Source organism: Megalobrama amblycephala, linkage group LG12, assembly GCF_018812025.1.
Source record: "Megalobrama amblycephala isolate DHTTF-2021 linkage group LG12, ASM1881202v1, whole genome shotgun sequence".
Classification (NCBI taxonomy): Eukaryota; Metazoa; Chordata; class Actinopteri; order Cypriniformes; family Xenocyprididae; genus Megalobrama; species Megalobrama amblycephala.
In genome coordinates, this window is record NC_063055.1 from 39,392,239 (window position 1) to 39,406,759 (window position 14,521).

At 35.1% G+C, this 14,521-nt stretch overlaps 1 protein-coding gene across 1 annotated transcript; it reads right to left on the minus strand.

Annotated features, from left to right (window-relative positions):
- Positions 1 to 88: 88 nt before the first annotated feature.
- Positions 89 to 5,755, minus strand: parapinopsina (parapinopsin a). Its single transcript, XM_048211398.1, has 4 exons — positions 4,778 to 5,755; positions 2,730 to 3,058; positions 1,642 to 1,884; positions 89 to 495 (listed from the first exon to the last, which is right to left on the minus strand). Exons 1-4 carry the CDS (start codon positions 5,115 to 5,117, stop codon positions 337 to 339), a joined length of 1,071 nt encoding a protein of 356 aa, XP_048067355.1. The 5' UTR covers positions 5,118 to 5,755; the 3' UTR covers positions 89 to 336.
- Positions 5,756 to 14,521: the final 8,766 nt, after the last annotated feature.

Below are 14,521 nucleotides of genomic sequence, written 5' to 3' on the forward strand. Positions count from 1 at the left end.
TAGCATTTAATGTCTCCTTTGTGTAGATGAAACATTAGAAGTGTAGAAGGGTTACTTCATTAAGGAACAGCTGATTCCTAACGTTTTGTTGTGTGGGAGCATTAATCAGTCTATCATCTAAAGATGCTGCTAATAAGCAAGTCTCCATTTAATCAGCTAAAAGCACAGATAATCACATATGGTGGAAGAAGAAGTCAAGAATATTATCTATAATATGATTACATGGAGTTTTAATTGGATTAGCAGCACATTCATTCATCTTTTCGAATGCAATATAAATGAATGAACACAGTTCAAATCAACAATCCCAGTGAAAACATCAAGATAATATTTTTATCAATTAGAAGGGGCTAACCCTTCATTAATTTGAGATGATGAAGGTGAGATCTTGTTGCTCCTGCCGATAAATGATACTGTGGTCTCTTCCTCTGATACTGGCTCAGCGGCCCACGGGTTTCTGCCGCAGAGTAGGAATGGCACAGCATGCTCTCTGAACTGAGAGAGAGAGAGAGTTCAGGGTCATATCGAACATATCAACTCTCCCTTTGTGTTGGTCATCATTTTTAGTGTGCCCCTATTATGCTATTTTAAAGCTTCCTAATGTTGTTTTGGAGTCTCCCACAACAGGTTTACATTCATCCAAGTTCAAACAACACTTTAATTTTCTCATAATATCACTGCAGCATCAGCTCTTTTCTCTCAGTGTCTGAAATGGTTCAATCAAGGATTCAGTCTCTCTAAACCCCGCCTTTCTGAGAGCCTGCTCTGCTCTGATTGGTCAGATTGGGCCAGTCTGTTGTGATTGGTCAGAAATCAAATGCCCATTATCATATCTGAATCTCAGCACTTGATTCACAGTGATACGAACAGTAACGATGGCGTTGATCAATCTCATCAAAGTGGATTTGCTTTGGCAGCAGAAAACAGCGTCTTCTCAACATAAACAACACGAACCAAACTCTTCCAGTCTCAGATACAACTACAGTGATTGAGGGCGGGGCAAAGAGACGCTGTTCAGCCAATGAAGACCATAGACTGGCTTTATGCAAATTAGTTACAAACCTACAGGTTCAGCAGGAAGTGAGACTGTATTACTGACGACTCGTTTCTGCATTTCAGTATCACTTCTTTTTTTTAGGAGACAATAAGTCCACTTATCTGCACTTTGTAGACCTTTTACATTCACAAAAAGCTATATATTACACACTACATGAAAGATAATATAAAAAAAAGGTTATATTTGACTCATAAATCAAAAGGAAACATGGTTACACTTTATTTTAAGGTGTCCTTGTTAATTAGACATTTAAATACTGAGTAATATTAATTAACAACATTTACACTTACTGTAAGGTTAAGGTTAGGGTTAGTTGCATGTAATAATTAGCTACTATTGTAAGTACATGTATAACAAGGACACACTGTAAAATAAAGAATTATGTTTTATGCATACATTATTTTCATGTGTCACACAAATATTTGATGTTGATATTCATTTAACCCTGCAAAAAATGTTTTCAGTCGAGACCCGCTGCACTGCTTATTTTGTGTCTCTCTCTTATCCAACATGCTCAGCTTGTTTCATGGAGCTCTATCTGTGACTGAATGTGCATTTGAAATAGATTGGGTTCACAGACTCACCTGTCTGTTCATGAATATGTAGATTATGGGGTTGAAAACTGTGCTGCTCTTGGCCAGATACATGGGAACTGTGGCGATCACTGGGTCAATGTAAAGGTTTGGGTCTAAGATCACAGACAGGGCAAATGCAGCATAGGGCAGCCAGGTGAGCAGGAAGGCCATCACCATGACAACCACCATACAGGCCACCTGTGCCTCGGCCCTGGCAGTGCTTCCTCCCTCTGACATTTTCAGTCTGCTCACCTGAGGGTAAAATAAACATCCCCAGATGGGGAAAAGCAAAAGTGTTGGTAACACTTTATTTTAAGGTGACTAGTTACATGTTACTACATGTACTTATGATAGTAATAACAGTGAATTATGCATAAGTACAAGTAATTAACCCTCAATCAAACCCTAACCGTAACTCTTCAGGGCTTGACTTTTTTGCTCACCAGCCACTGTGGCTAATGGTTTTCCAAAGTTACTATCCACTCAGCATTTTCACTGGCCATAATTTTGACATTGATACCATAGGGAAAACTGCCATATAGATATTTTTAATATTATCTCATAATTTGGCAGCAGGTATATTAGGCTGCTGTCACTTTAAGACCGGATGCACGGATCCATTATACTGTTACACATTCGTTTTCTTTCTCAACTGTTTACGTTCACTTCAAACATAACTGACTGTGTTTACGTGAATACTCACCAAGACCGGCATTTGACATCATTTTGTGTGTATTTGACTGTTTAAGAGCAAATAAGCAGCGAAAAATAACTCAGTTTAGTACTGAGAGGCGGCTTTTTGTGCACGCACTTTAAACTGTGAATTTCAAATGGATCCCTTTTGAATTGACTAAACATGACAGAGAAACTAATCATGACCATGACACAGTACAGGAAACGGAACAGAGGAAACAAGAATTTCAACATAAAAGTCCACTACAAAGTCCAAGTCAGGAAACACATGACAGCATATACATGTATAGTGTTCTAAACCTCTATAAAAAAAATACTACATTTTCTGATAGAGACAAATATGACAAATGACTCCCTCTACTGCTCTATTAGCATAACACTCCTGACTGAGTAGATTTTCCTACCTGCCGCAGGGTCCACAGGAGGCGAGTGTAGGAGATGACAATGACAGAGAAAGGCAGTGCAAAGCAGAGGAGAAAGTAACACATGATGTAGGAGACATTGGCCAAATTTCTGCTGTACCAGTCAGGTGCACAAGACGTCTTCACACCCTCCAGCTCATATCTACCCCATCCAAAAAGAGGTGGGGTGTTCCAGAGGAACGACCAGACCCAGGCCATGACGACTCCTGTGACTGCATGTCTCGTCTGAAAGGTGATGGAACCCACCGGTCTGCAAACCACCAAGCAGCGCTCAACCGCAATTATGGCAACTGAGCACAGGCCAGCAATACCTGTAGGAGTGAGTCAAATCACCTCTGTTTCTACAGCGCTTTATGAGATACAGATTGTTGCAGAATCAATGATGCAAACTTCATCAACTTTGAGACAAATTCAAATTCTGCTGTAAAGCAGTTCTAAAAAGACAATAGTATTTTGTAAACATGGTTTTATTGCTGGGTAAATATCACGTATGTAAATGGGAAAAATGTAAGTCCTCTTTGTATGTGATAAGAAGTTCAAATATTAAAAAAATTTAATGTCTTAAAATTTATGATGATTACATATAGTGTTCATCCTGGTGGTTGTCGTACATTGTTGGTTGTTCTCTGTCGTGTGTTGCAAATTTAAATAGGACAGTAGTGTCATTATTGTGCTCAGATCAGTTCAGTTCAATAACTGTGTGAAGTCCAATTATGAAATTAGTTCAGTTCAGCTCTACTGATAATCTTTTCTAACAATATAAGTCTTTACTATCACTGAATAAAAGTATTCATTTCTTTCAAAAAAAAAAAAGAAAAAAAAAATTGACCCCAAACTTTTGAACGGTAGTGTATATTGTTACAAAAGATTTCTATTTTAAATGTGCTGTTATTTATTTTAATTCTTTTTTTTTTTTTTTACTTTTTTTATTCATCAAAGAATCCTGAAAAAAGTATAACAGGTTATAAAAAATATTAAGCAGCACAACTGTTTCCAACATTGATAATAAATCATCATATTTGAATGATTTCTGAAGGATCATGTGACACTGAAGACTGGAGTAATGATGCTGAAAATTCAGCTTTGATTACAGGAATAAATTATATTTAAAAGTATATTAAACTACACTCTAAAAAATGCTGGGTTAAAAACAACCCAAGTTGGGTTGAAAATGGACACACAGCAGTTGGATTAAATGTTTGCTGGGAAGTTTTATTTAACCCAAATGACTATATGTCTGGCTTAAAATGAACCCAAAATAGGTTGGAAATTAAAATTCAGATTTATAATTACTAGAGGAAACAATAATACTCAAAAGGTGAACATTTATTAATAAGCAATTGAATAAATGTTTATTGTTTAATTATTATTCATTAAACTCATTAATAAATGCTCATTTATTAAACATATTAATATATTAATGTACATTTCCAACATATTTTGGGTTAATGTTAAGCAAGCAATACAGTAATTTTAAAATAAAAATAATTTATTTTTGTTCAAATAAATGCAGGCTTAACATTAAAAATACTAATGTGGCCAAACTTTTGACCATTGTTGGTTATTCCCTGTATTGTGTTGTAAAATTTAAAAAGGAAATAGTGTCATTATTCAGTTCAATTTAATAAAAGTTAATTAATTATAAAATGATTTTAATTCAGCTCTACAGAAAATAATAGTGTGGTTATTCACTTTAAATCAGTTCAACGACGGTTCAATTCAGTTCAATAATGTTGATGTTACAAAGTTTGTCAATTATGAAATTAAGTCAATTCAGCTATAAAGCAGCTCTACAGAAGACAATAGTGTCATTATTCTGCTCAATTCAGTTCTCCTTTGTCCACGTTTTTGAGCCTTTTAATAAAACACATTTCAATTTTTCCCTTTATCAAGATAAGTGGTTCTGAACGGTTGGAAAGTGACCCAAAAATGGATTGCGGGTATGATCTGATCATGGACATGGAGAAAACCATAGTGTAGGGAAAACTGGACTGTTTCATGGTTTAAAAAAATAAATAAAAAATACTCACCAAAGAAGGCCACAGCAAACCCCTCTAGCACACATCCCACCCTGCCCAGGCTGAAGTAGCCCATGGCATTGGTCACTGTGGTTGGCAGTCCTCCAAACATTGCACAACCGAGATCAGCCACAGCTAGGTTGACCAGAGCGAAGTTCAGCGGCTGCCGCAGCTGCCTGTGCTTCAGCGTCACCACGATCACGGTCATGTTCAATATGATGCCAAAAACAGAGAAGAAACCAATAATAACTGCCAGAATAGTGTAGCCGATCCTTGGCATGATGTCATCATTCACTGCACTGGCTGGCATAGTGCTTTCTGATGCAGTTATGGCCATTTCCAACCTGAACATAAAGAGAGACTCTGTGAGGAGGGATGCAAAGACTCCTCTGCTCTTTTTATGTCTGAATATGTCCAGCTGGCTTACAGGGAAAATCCTTAGATCCGGATTGTGAATGGAATAATTCTGTCAGATTATGAAGATCTGGAGATCTATGATCACTCATCTTGATTGCCACGTCAAACCATCTTCCTGCCTTATTGACTGATGAGGTCACAGTTGAAGACAAGAAGACCCTGTGTATTAGTCTTTTAACCTTCCTTTCATAAGATTAAAATGAGTTTGCCTGCCATCTGAATCATGTCAGTTAATTAGGCTACCCAAGGTTGAGTCCTCCCTGCTTATATGTTACTGCACAGAGTGCACTGTAGTGTTTTATAATGATTTATGCTTTATGAATAAGTCTTTACTGTGATGGCCTGTCCTAAGGCTCCTGCATACCCTGAATAGAACAAGCGGTAACATAATTGTAAAAGTGACTAAGGTATGGTCTTACTAGTCATTGGGTGCTGCTCAACCTGGTATGGAATTGATGGGTGTGTTGAGTGTGTTGCTTTGTTGTTGTTGTTTGTTTGGTTATAATCAACTTTGTATATTTCACTAGTACAGTGCTCAGCATAAATGAGTACACCCCCTTTGAAAAGTAACATTTTAAATAATATCTCAATGAACACAAAAACAATTTCCAAAATGTTGACAGTTTAATATAACATCTGTTTTACTTATAACATGAAAGTAAGTTAATAATATAACTTGGATTACACATTTTTCAGTTTTATTCAAATTAGGGTGATGCAAAAATGAGTACACCACATTGAAAGTCTCTGGAGCAAAGCTACATTTTAGACTTCCCATTTCATGCTGTCAGAAATGGCACCACATGGAAGAGAAATGTCACAAGACCTGAGAAAGAAAATAATTTCTTTACACCAGAAAGGTGAAGATCAGCAAAGCTTTACTTATCAGTCAGAATACTGTAGCAAAAGTGGTACTAAAATTTAAAAAAGATGGAACTGCATCCATCTCACAGAGACGTCCAGGTCGTCCACGGAAGTTAACACCTCGACAGGAGCGTCTTCTGATGAGAAAGGTTGAAGAAAATCGGCATGCAAGTTCACTGCAGTTATCTAAAGAAGTAGAAAGCCAAACTGGGGTGACTCTTTCCCATACTTTTCCAACATGACAATGATCCTAAACACACATCTAAGGCCACTGTTGGATTTCTGAAGAAGAACAGGGTGAAAGTGATTCAGTGGCTCCTGATCTGAACCCAATCGAACACCTATGGGGAATTCTGAAGAGAATGCACGTCAAAATAACACATTCTCAATATTTTTGAGACCCCCTAATATTTCACAAATCACATTTTTAGGCGAGCTCCCCCTAGCTCCCCAGTAGTTTGCACCCTGAACCTTACTTTCATGTTATAAATGAATGTTATAAATTAGTCTAGTCAACATTTTTGAAATTGTTTTTGTGTTCACTGAGATATTGTTTAAAATGTTCCTTTTCAAAGGGGGTGTGTGTTAATTTCGTCAGACGAGACGAGACGAAATATGTTCGTCAACGACCTTTTTTTTTCATGACTAATGCCGAGTTCAGACTGCATGATTTTAGCCCCGATTTTGGCTCGCCGACAGGTTTTGAGAAATCGCCGACAAATGCCCGAAATCACAGGCAAATCGGTGCTCGTTCACGCGAGTGACAATCACGCAGTGTGAATGAGCAAAGACGCGATCTGAGAGAATCGTCGACGAGTCGCCGACGCCCGTGAGATATTTGGCATGCTAAATATCTGGACCTGTCGGCGATTCAAAATCCTGCAGTGTGAAAAGTGTTCTGACTGAAAACTACATCGGCAATGACCGACAGCCAATGAGAGACCAAGATACAGAGCAGCGTGAGTTCGGGAAGGAGTTATAGACCACAATATCAGCAAGCATGGCTTCATTCACATAAACATTACAATTCTATCAAACGGAAACAAAACACAAACATTTGCTTGACCATCCGCAACAGCAGCACATTTAAAAGTTATGTATTTACCTCCAACTCTCGTTGCAGAAACACACAATCCACAGTCTCCCCAACCATTTCCTCCTCCATATTTTTCTTTTCTTTTTCTTATATTCGCTGCAAATCAGCGCACAGGCAACTTGTATTGCAAGCTTCTTGCGGGCTACCGTTTTTAATAATAATAATAATAATAACTCCGGTCCTGCACGCGTGATATCGCGTTGTTTCCTTGTCACATCTCGCGTGTGTTTGGTTGTGAAACGTAGTTTGCTGCGTGCCAGACAGTTGTCGGCGATTCTTCCTATTGTAAAGTCACGCAGTGTGAAACCTTCTGTCGCCGATCCATCGTGCAGTGTGAACACAGCAGCGACTGAATGCTGGCCAAGATAGTCATGCAATGTGAAAAGAACAATGACCCAACTACTTTGAAAATCGTGCAGTCTGAACTCGGCTTAAGACGAGACGATGACAAGACTGCACCGCTGTCCAAAAACGCTGACTAAGACTAAATTAACATGCATTATTGTTGACGAAAAAAGACGAGACGAAAATGTTTTGTATAAAATAAAAACTAAGATAAAATCTCTCTTCATTTTCGTCTACAATAGTCTCTGCTTTTTCATCAGCTGTTAATATTCAGAACGAGTTCGCGGCTTCGCGCTGTTGCTCAAGTTAAGCCTCATTGAAGCCTTGTTTACACTGCATGCGTGTGCGGCTCGTTACGGCTCCGGCAAGGTGTTGTTCCGTCCTCTGCGCGATGTCAACTCAAACAAAGAAATTTCAAGTTTTTCAACTTCGAATCTCTTGTCGTCAGTTTCTAGTGATGTAAAATATGAGCGGGAGTTTACACAGGGTGATTATTTTGACTTTGTTTTGTATTTGACCTGCGCGTCTTGGAGGCGAGGCGCCTATCTTTAGCGAAGCGGCGCGTCGAGCCGCTTCTGGGACGCTTCTCAAACGCACCGCGGCGCGGCTGGTGTAAACACAAGCATTGACTAGAGTGGCCGTGTATCAGCTCCGGTAGCCGCGTCGCAGCCGTAACGAGCCGCACACGCGTGCAGTGTAAAAGAGGCTTTACAGGTCTCATACGCCTGTGGCTGCAACACGAAACTGCTGAACACACAACACCCAAAGTGAACACGAGTGACGAGCGACGACGACATGCTAGCTTTTGAATTGTGTTGGTTAAAATAAAATACTCTTCAGAACAGGTTAATCATTTGTGTCTCCTAAATCAGAAATTGGAAACCAGACACGTTTAACATTTGCATTCAACAAAAATCTTTCAACAAGTGTATTTTGTCAGGTAATTATGACATTTAACCAATGTTTGAGATATGTGAAACACTTTTTTTACTGAAATGTTTATCAGTAATAATCTCAGTAATAATGTGTTATTTTTAAAAAAAGACTACAATTTTTTGACTAAAACTAGACTAAAATTAAAAGACTTTTAGTCGACTAAAACTTGACTAAGATACCTTGAGTTTTCTTTTGACTAAAACTAGACTAAAATGACGAGACGTTTAGTCGACTAAAACTTGACTAACAAAAAAAGATATGTGAATGACTAAATATGACTAAAACTAACAAGGACATTTGGCACAAGACTAAGACTAAGACTAAATTAAAAATAGGTGACGAAATTAACACTGTGTACTCATTACGCTGAGCACTGTATATTTATATATTTCACGTATATTTCACTGGTGTCTTTGGTGTAACTAAAGAACTGCATATATATATATATATATATATATATATATATATATATATATATATATATATATATTAGCATTTTAGAAAAATACTATAATCAGTGTTGAGGAAAGTTACTTTTAAATGTAAAAGTTTCTTTTTCTCACCTGGGCTGGGCTTGCTTGTTTTTTTGTTGTTGTTTTTTTTTTTAATAACAACAAATATATATATATATATATATATATATATATATATATATATATATATATATATATATTTTGGCAAATGTTAAGACCCTTTCACACCAAAAGTGAAATGAATAAGCCTCATGCTGAAGGAAATGTATATTTACTTCTGTACAGTAGAGGGCGCAGCTCAAACAAACCTCTCAGCTCTGCTGCCATTCTGGATTGAAGAAGAATAGATACAGGAGATGAAAGTTCAACACTCTTATTTCTAAATCTAATCTAAAGTAATTTTTGCTTGTTAGTATGGTTAAAATAGATCATTAAGGTTTCAGCAGCAAAGACAATAAAAATAAAATTAAACACATTAATAAAATATGATGAAATACATAAAGTATATTTATTACTCTCAAAGTATAGTTATTGCTCCCAACATAGGGACAGGAGAGCTGTCAGTCAATAAATATGAAAAAGTAACTTAGATATTTTGTTGTAAATTGAAAAAGTATGTTACTTTACTAGTTACTTGAAAAAGTAGTCTGATTACGTAACTAAAGTTACTTGTAATGTGTTACCACCAACATAATTTACAATCTAAAGTTCAATTTATACTTTTTTTTTTTCTTTTTAAAATGATTTATTTAAATATTAAGTAAAATAAATATACATTTAATTTCAGCAATTGCTATGCATGTGTTTTTACTATCTTTAAATGAAATAGTGTGATATCATGTATATCAGCTTTATATTTATTTTTTATTTTTTTAAAAAATCAATATTGGTTGACCACTAATAACCACGACATATGCAGTCACTTTTATGCTGTGTCAGTAGCTGAAGCTATGGGAACTCTGCCCAGGAATAGCGACCTCTGGAGCCTGAGTAAATGCACACTAATTTATTGATGGCTGGCGTTTAATCGTCTCTTCATCTCTGTTCTTTCAGGTCCATATCTCGGTATGCATGAAAGGGGCTCTGCACCATTACAAAAATGTATTAGAAATATACTTATTTTATGCTAAGTATACTGCAAATGCATTTACATATTTATGTACTTAAAGTAAATACCCTGCAATTGTACTTTTAGTATACTAAATTGGTGTAATTAAAGTCTGCTAAATTGGAACAAGTATTTTTGTGTTGAGGTCCAACTAAAGATATACTTTTTTATTGTGCAAAAGTGGAACTATTGCAAGTATACTTTAGGTACACTTTAAATATCTTGCATTCAAATTATACAATGATCATACTATCCTTACTAATAGTGATATTAAACACATTTTAGGCTTAATATTAAGAAATATGCATTGTGCAATATAAAGAAGAGCTCCAAATAAAGTTTAATTAGAATATGTCAGTATGTCAGTAAATATATCAATGGGTTTGTAGTTAGGATGAAATGAATTTAGGCCTATTTTAAATACATTTTGGTAGGTTTTTTTTCACTAGGGCAGACTCTGCATCCATTGCCTCTGACATGTTTTCTCTCTATCATGCACCTAAGTCGGAAACTCTTAAGAAAATTCATAGTTACCAAAACTCACAATTATGTGTTTTATCTCATAAATACACTCTTTCTGAGTTTTCATAAGTTTTATAATTATGACCTTTACATTTTCAATAATTTGCCCACACTTTGAATATCAGGTAAGCTATTGTTTAATTAAATTAAAATTGATTTCTATAGCACTTTTCACAATTTTACATAGTTGCAAAGCAAATATACATACAGTACAGTCCAAAAGTTTGGAACCACTAAGATTTTTAATGTTTTTAAAAGAAGTTTCGTCTGCTCACCAAGGCTACATTTATTTAATTAAAAATACAGTAAAAAACAGTAATATTGTGAAATATTATTACAATTTAAAATAACTGTGTACTATTTAAATATATTTGACAAAGTAATTTATTCCTGTGATGCAAAGCTGAATTTTCAGCATCGTTACTCCAGTCTTCAGTGTCACATGATCCTTCAGAAATCATTCTAATATGCTGATCTGCTGCTCAAGAAACATTTAATGTGTACAACTGTACAAAATATTTGTGTACAATATTTTTTTTCAGGATTATTTGATGAATAGAATGTTCAAAAGAACAGTGTTTATCTGAAATCTAATCTTTTGTAACATTATAAATGTCTTTACTGCCACTTTTGATTGATTTAATGCATCCTTGCTGAATAAAAGTATTCATTTCTTTAATTTCTTTTCAAAAAAATAAAAATAAAAATTCTTACTGACCCCAAACTTTTGAACGGTAGTGTTTAATGCTACAGAAGCTTTGTATTTCAGATAAATGCTGTTCTTTTGAACTTTCTATTCATCAAGGAATCCTGAAAAAAAAAGTACACAACTGTTTTCAACATTGAAAATAATCATAAATGTTTCTTGAGCATCAAATCATCATATTAGAATGATTTCTGAAGGATCATGTGACACTGAAGACTGGAGTAATGATGCTGAAAATTCAGCTTTGATCACAGGAAATAAATTACTTTGTGAAATATATTCAAATAGAAAACAGTTATTTTAAATTGTAATAATATTTCACAATATTACTGTTTTTACTGTATTTTTAATTAAATAAATGTAGCCTTGGTGAGCAGACGAAACTTCTTTTAAAAACATTAAAAATCTTAGTGGTTCCAAACTTTTGGACTGTACTGTACATACAGAAAGTAGTTACAAAAGTAAATATTTGTAATTATGACAAATAAAGAATAACATATTTATAACAAAGAAATTCACATACTTGATCAGACGTTTTATTACTTTAGTGTATTTCTAATGCATTCCGATGTAATACACTTTACCCATTAATGCTACTTTAATGGCATATTGCACATTGAAATATGGACTGCAGCCCTTTGGGCTGTCCAAATATTATAAATTATTAAATTAATTATTAAATTGATGCTGACCAGTCCTCAAAAATGACACAAAAATTAAAATGTCAAATAAATTCAGAAATGTTAACTGCATGAAATGCAAATCATTTTAATTCATGCATCATATTTAAATCTGCAGCGTAGTTTAATTGCGTTTTATGTCAGGAGCAGTTGTGGTGCATTAAGAGTTGAAGCGTGCAGAGACGATCGGCAGAGAAATGTTATAGATGGTGTTATTCCATCTTCACACACTGAAACACAAGCAGTTCAGCATGTTCACATTCTTCCACCAACGAACGGAACTGTCTGTGTTTTAGTGCCCGCACAAGAATAAAACTAATGTTGTGCTGGTTTATGCAATCGCTTCATGCTGCGTTAATGACAGATCATGTCAAGTAAAAGGGAAGCAAAACATTCTTGATATTTAATGTTGCGTCTACTGTTTTATATCTTCAACAGCTTTCGTGTTATATACAGGCCGTTTCACGTTTATTTTCATGCACCACTTACTGTGCCTATATTGAGACTTTTCTCAGCAATTCGCAGTCTTTTAGTCCTTATAATTTGTGCTGTCATTAATCTGATAATCAGAAAATCTGTTTACTTATAGCTGTACTACAGTATAACAGTATAGAGAGAACACAAAGTAAACCCGCAACAGGTAAAGTGAGTGCTCTTGTGCGACAGCGACCCGAGTTCAAATCCAGCCTGTACTGGTTCCTACGTTCAATATACAAATATATATCTGTTCCAGTTGTCTCACTGAGGTTCACTGGATAAGTAAGTTACTGTTATACTGTGGGTGTCTGTAAAAGGCAAATTCTTAAGCTGTGACTTTATTTATAAAGATTAATTTATTGTAGTCTATTCGAAGCACACTATAATGATGCCATTAGCACACTTCAAGTTTACTTGGAATGCCATTGCAATGTGTTTTAAAATCACTAAAAGTTTGTTATCAGTATAATATTAATGTATGTTCAACACTCTTACAGTGTAATTGAATTGCAATTCTAATGTCACCAAAATACATTTGAAGCGTATGCTGAGTGAATTCTGCATTTCAAAACTTAAAGGGATAGTTCACCCAAAAATGAAAATGTGATGTTTATCTGCTTACCCTAGTGAAAAAAAAATTATACTTTATTGTATTTTAAATATATTCCCTTTTTCTATAGTACACTGCAAATATACTAACAAAAAATGTACTATCATTAAATATATAAAAAGTATATTAGTATCATATTTTCACAATGCAACTTTTAACACACTTTAAAATAATTGTACTTTAGTATATTTTCTAAAAAATATATTTTAGAAAAATATACTTGAAGTGTAAGTTCAGTTTATTTTTTAAAAGTGTATTTATTTGCACTTTATAAAAATATATTTGAGGTATATTTTAACAGTGTGCTGAAAATGATCATTGTAACAATGCACTGAAAGTATATTTAAAAAATACATTATTTAATATCCCGAAGTTGTAGTGTATCTAATGTTAAATTTGAGTATATTTTTTAAGTTTACTTCATCCTTGGAATTCATTATATTACGTGTGCTATTTATTTCAGTATGAATGCATTACAAACCCATTTAGTATATGCAGTGTAGCCTATACAATTTCCAAATATGTGTAAATGTTTAAGTTTACACTGGCAGAATCATTTTACAATCGTACACACAAATCTATATTAAACAACACACCAGCAGCACAAGTAATGCGAAAAAATATGTCGAGTGGTTAAACTTATCGGAATTCAAATGTCTCTTCAACTTGGTCTGTGTCCAATCAGATTTTGTTGCTCACTGCCTTCAGCCAATCAGAGCTGCTGACGTCACGGTCGTCGTCTGAATCCCCTCGCTCAGTCACTCAGGTGAAGTATAATGTCGCAATGTATAATTTATTTAATAAAACACTGAAAGCGCAATACATCGCTCAATCTTGGGGATTCTGACCAGTTCAATCAAGTGACATCGCAGCCTGACCGTGATGGCGACGACAACCGGCTAATCTAATGGCCTACGCGATCCTGAAAGAACCGGAGAAAAGTGCTGCTATTGGGAGGTGAGTTGTAGTCTACCAATTAACAAACTTTATTTTATTTTCTTTAACAAACGGAGAGCGATAGTTCGGCTTGATATCTCCTTTTTGAGTTTTTGTGTGGTGGTTTATGGCACATGTTTGTATGCAGCACCAAAACATTCATATGATTGGTCAAATCGGCCCGTATTCTGTACGATATTAATTCATAAAGTGTTTTATGCTTGACTATGTACCGAAAACAATATCGACATGCCATTCTGATACAGTTCCCTGCTGCTAATCCTCATTTACTGTTCAAAAATAGTATTGGTTCAATGTAGGATTTAGACAGACTATTGTAAACGTGAATAAAGAGTTGAACAGGTCTTATATCTTTGGTATATTCTGTCAACAGATGCTGTTCTTCACGAGTCTCTGCGGTCATCATTGTGCCATCAGACACAATGAGAAGCTCATCAGAACATGGAATATAATGTGTAATTTGTATTTGTGTATTGAGGGTCACCATGGTCCAATATTTTTTTTTCTTTAATGAAAAACATGGTAAGTTTTGCTGAATCTAAGTTTAAATAAAAACTATTGGATT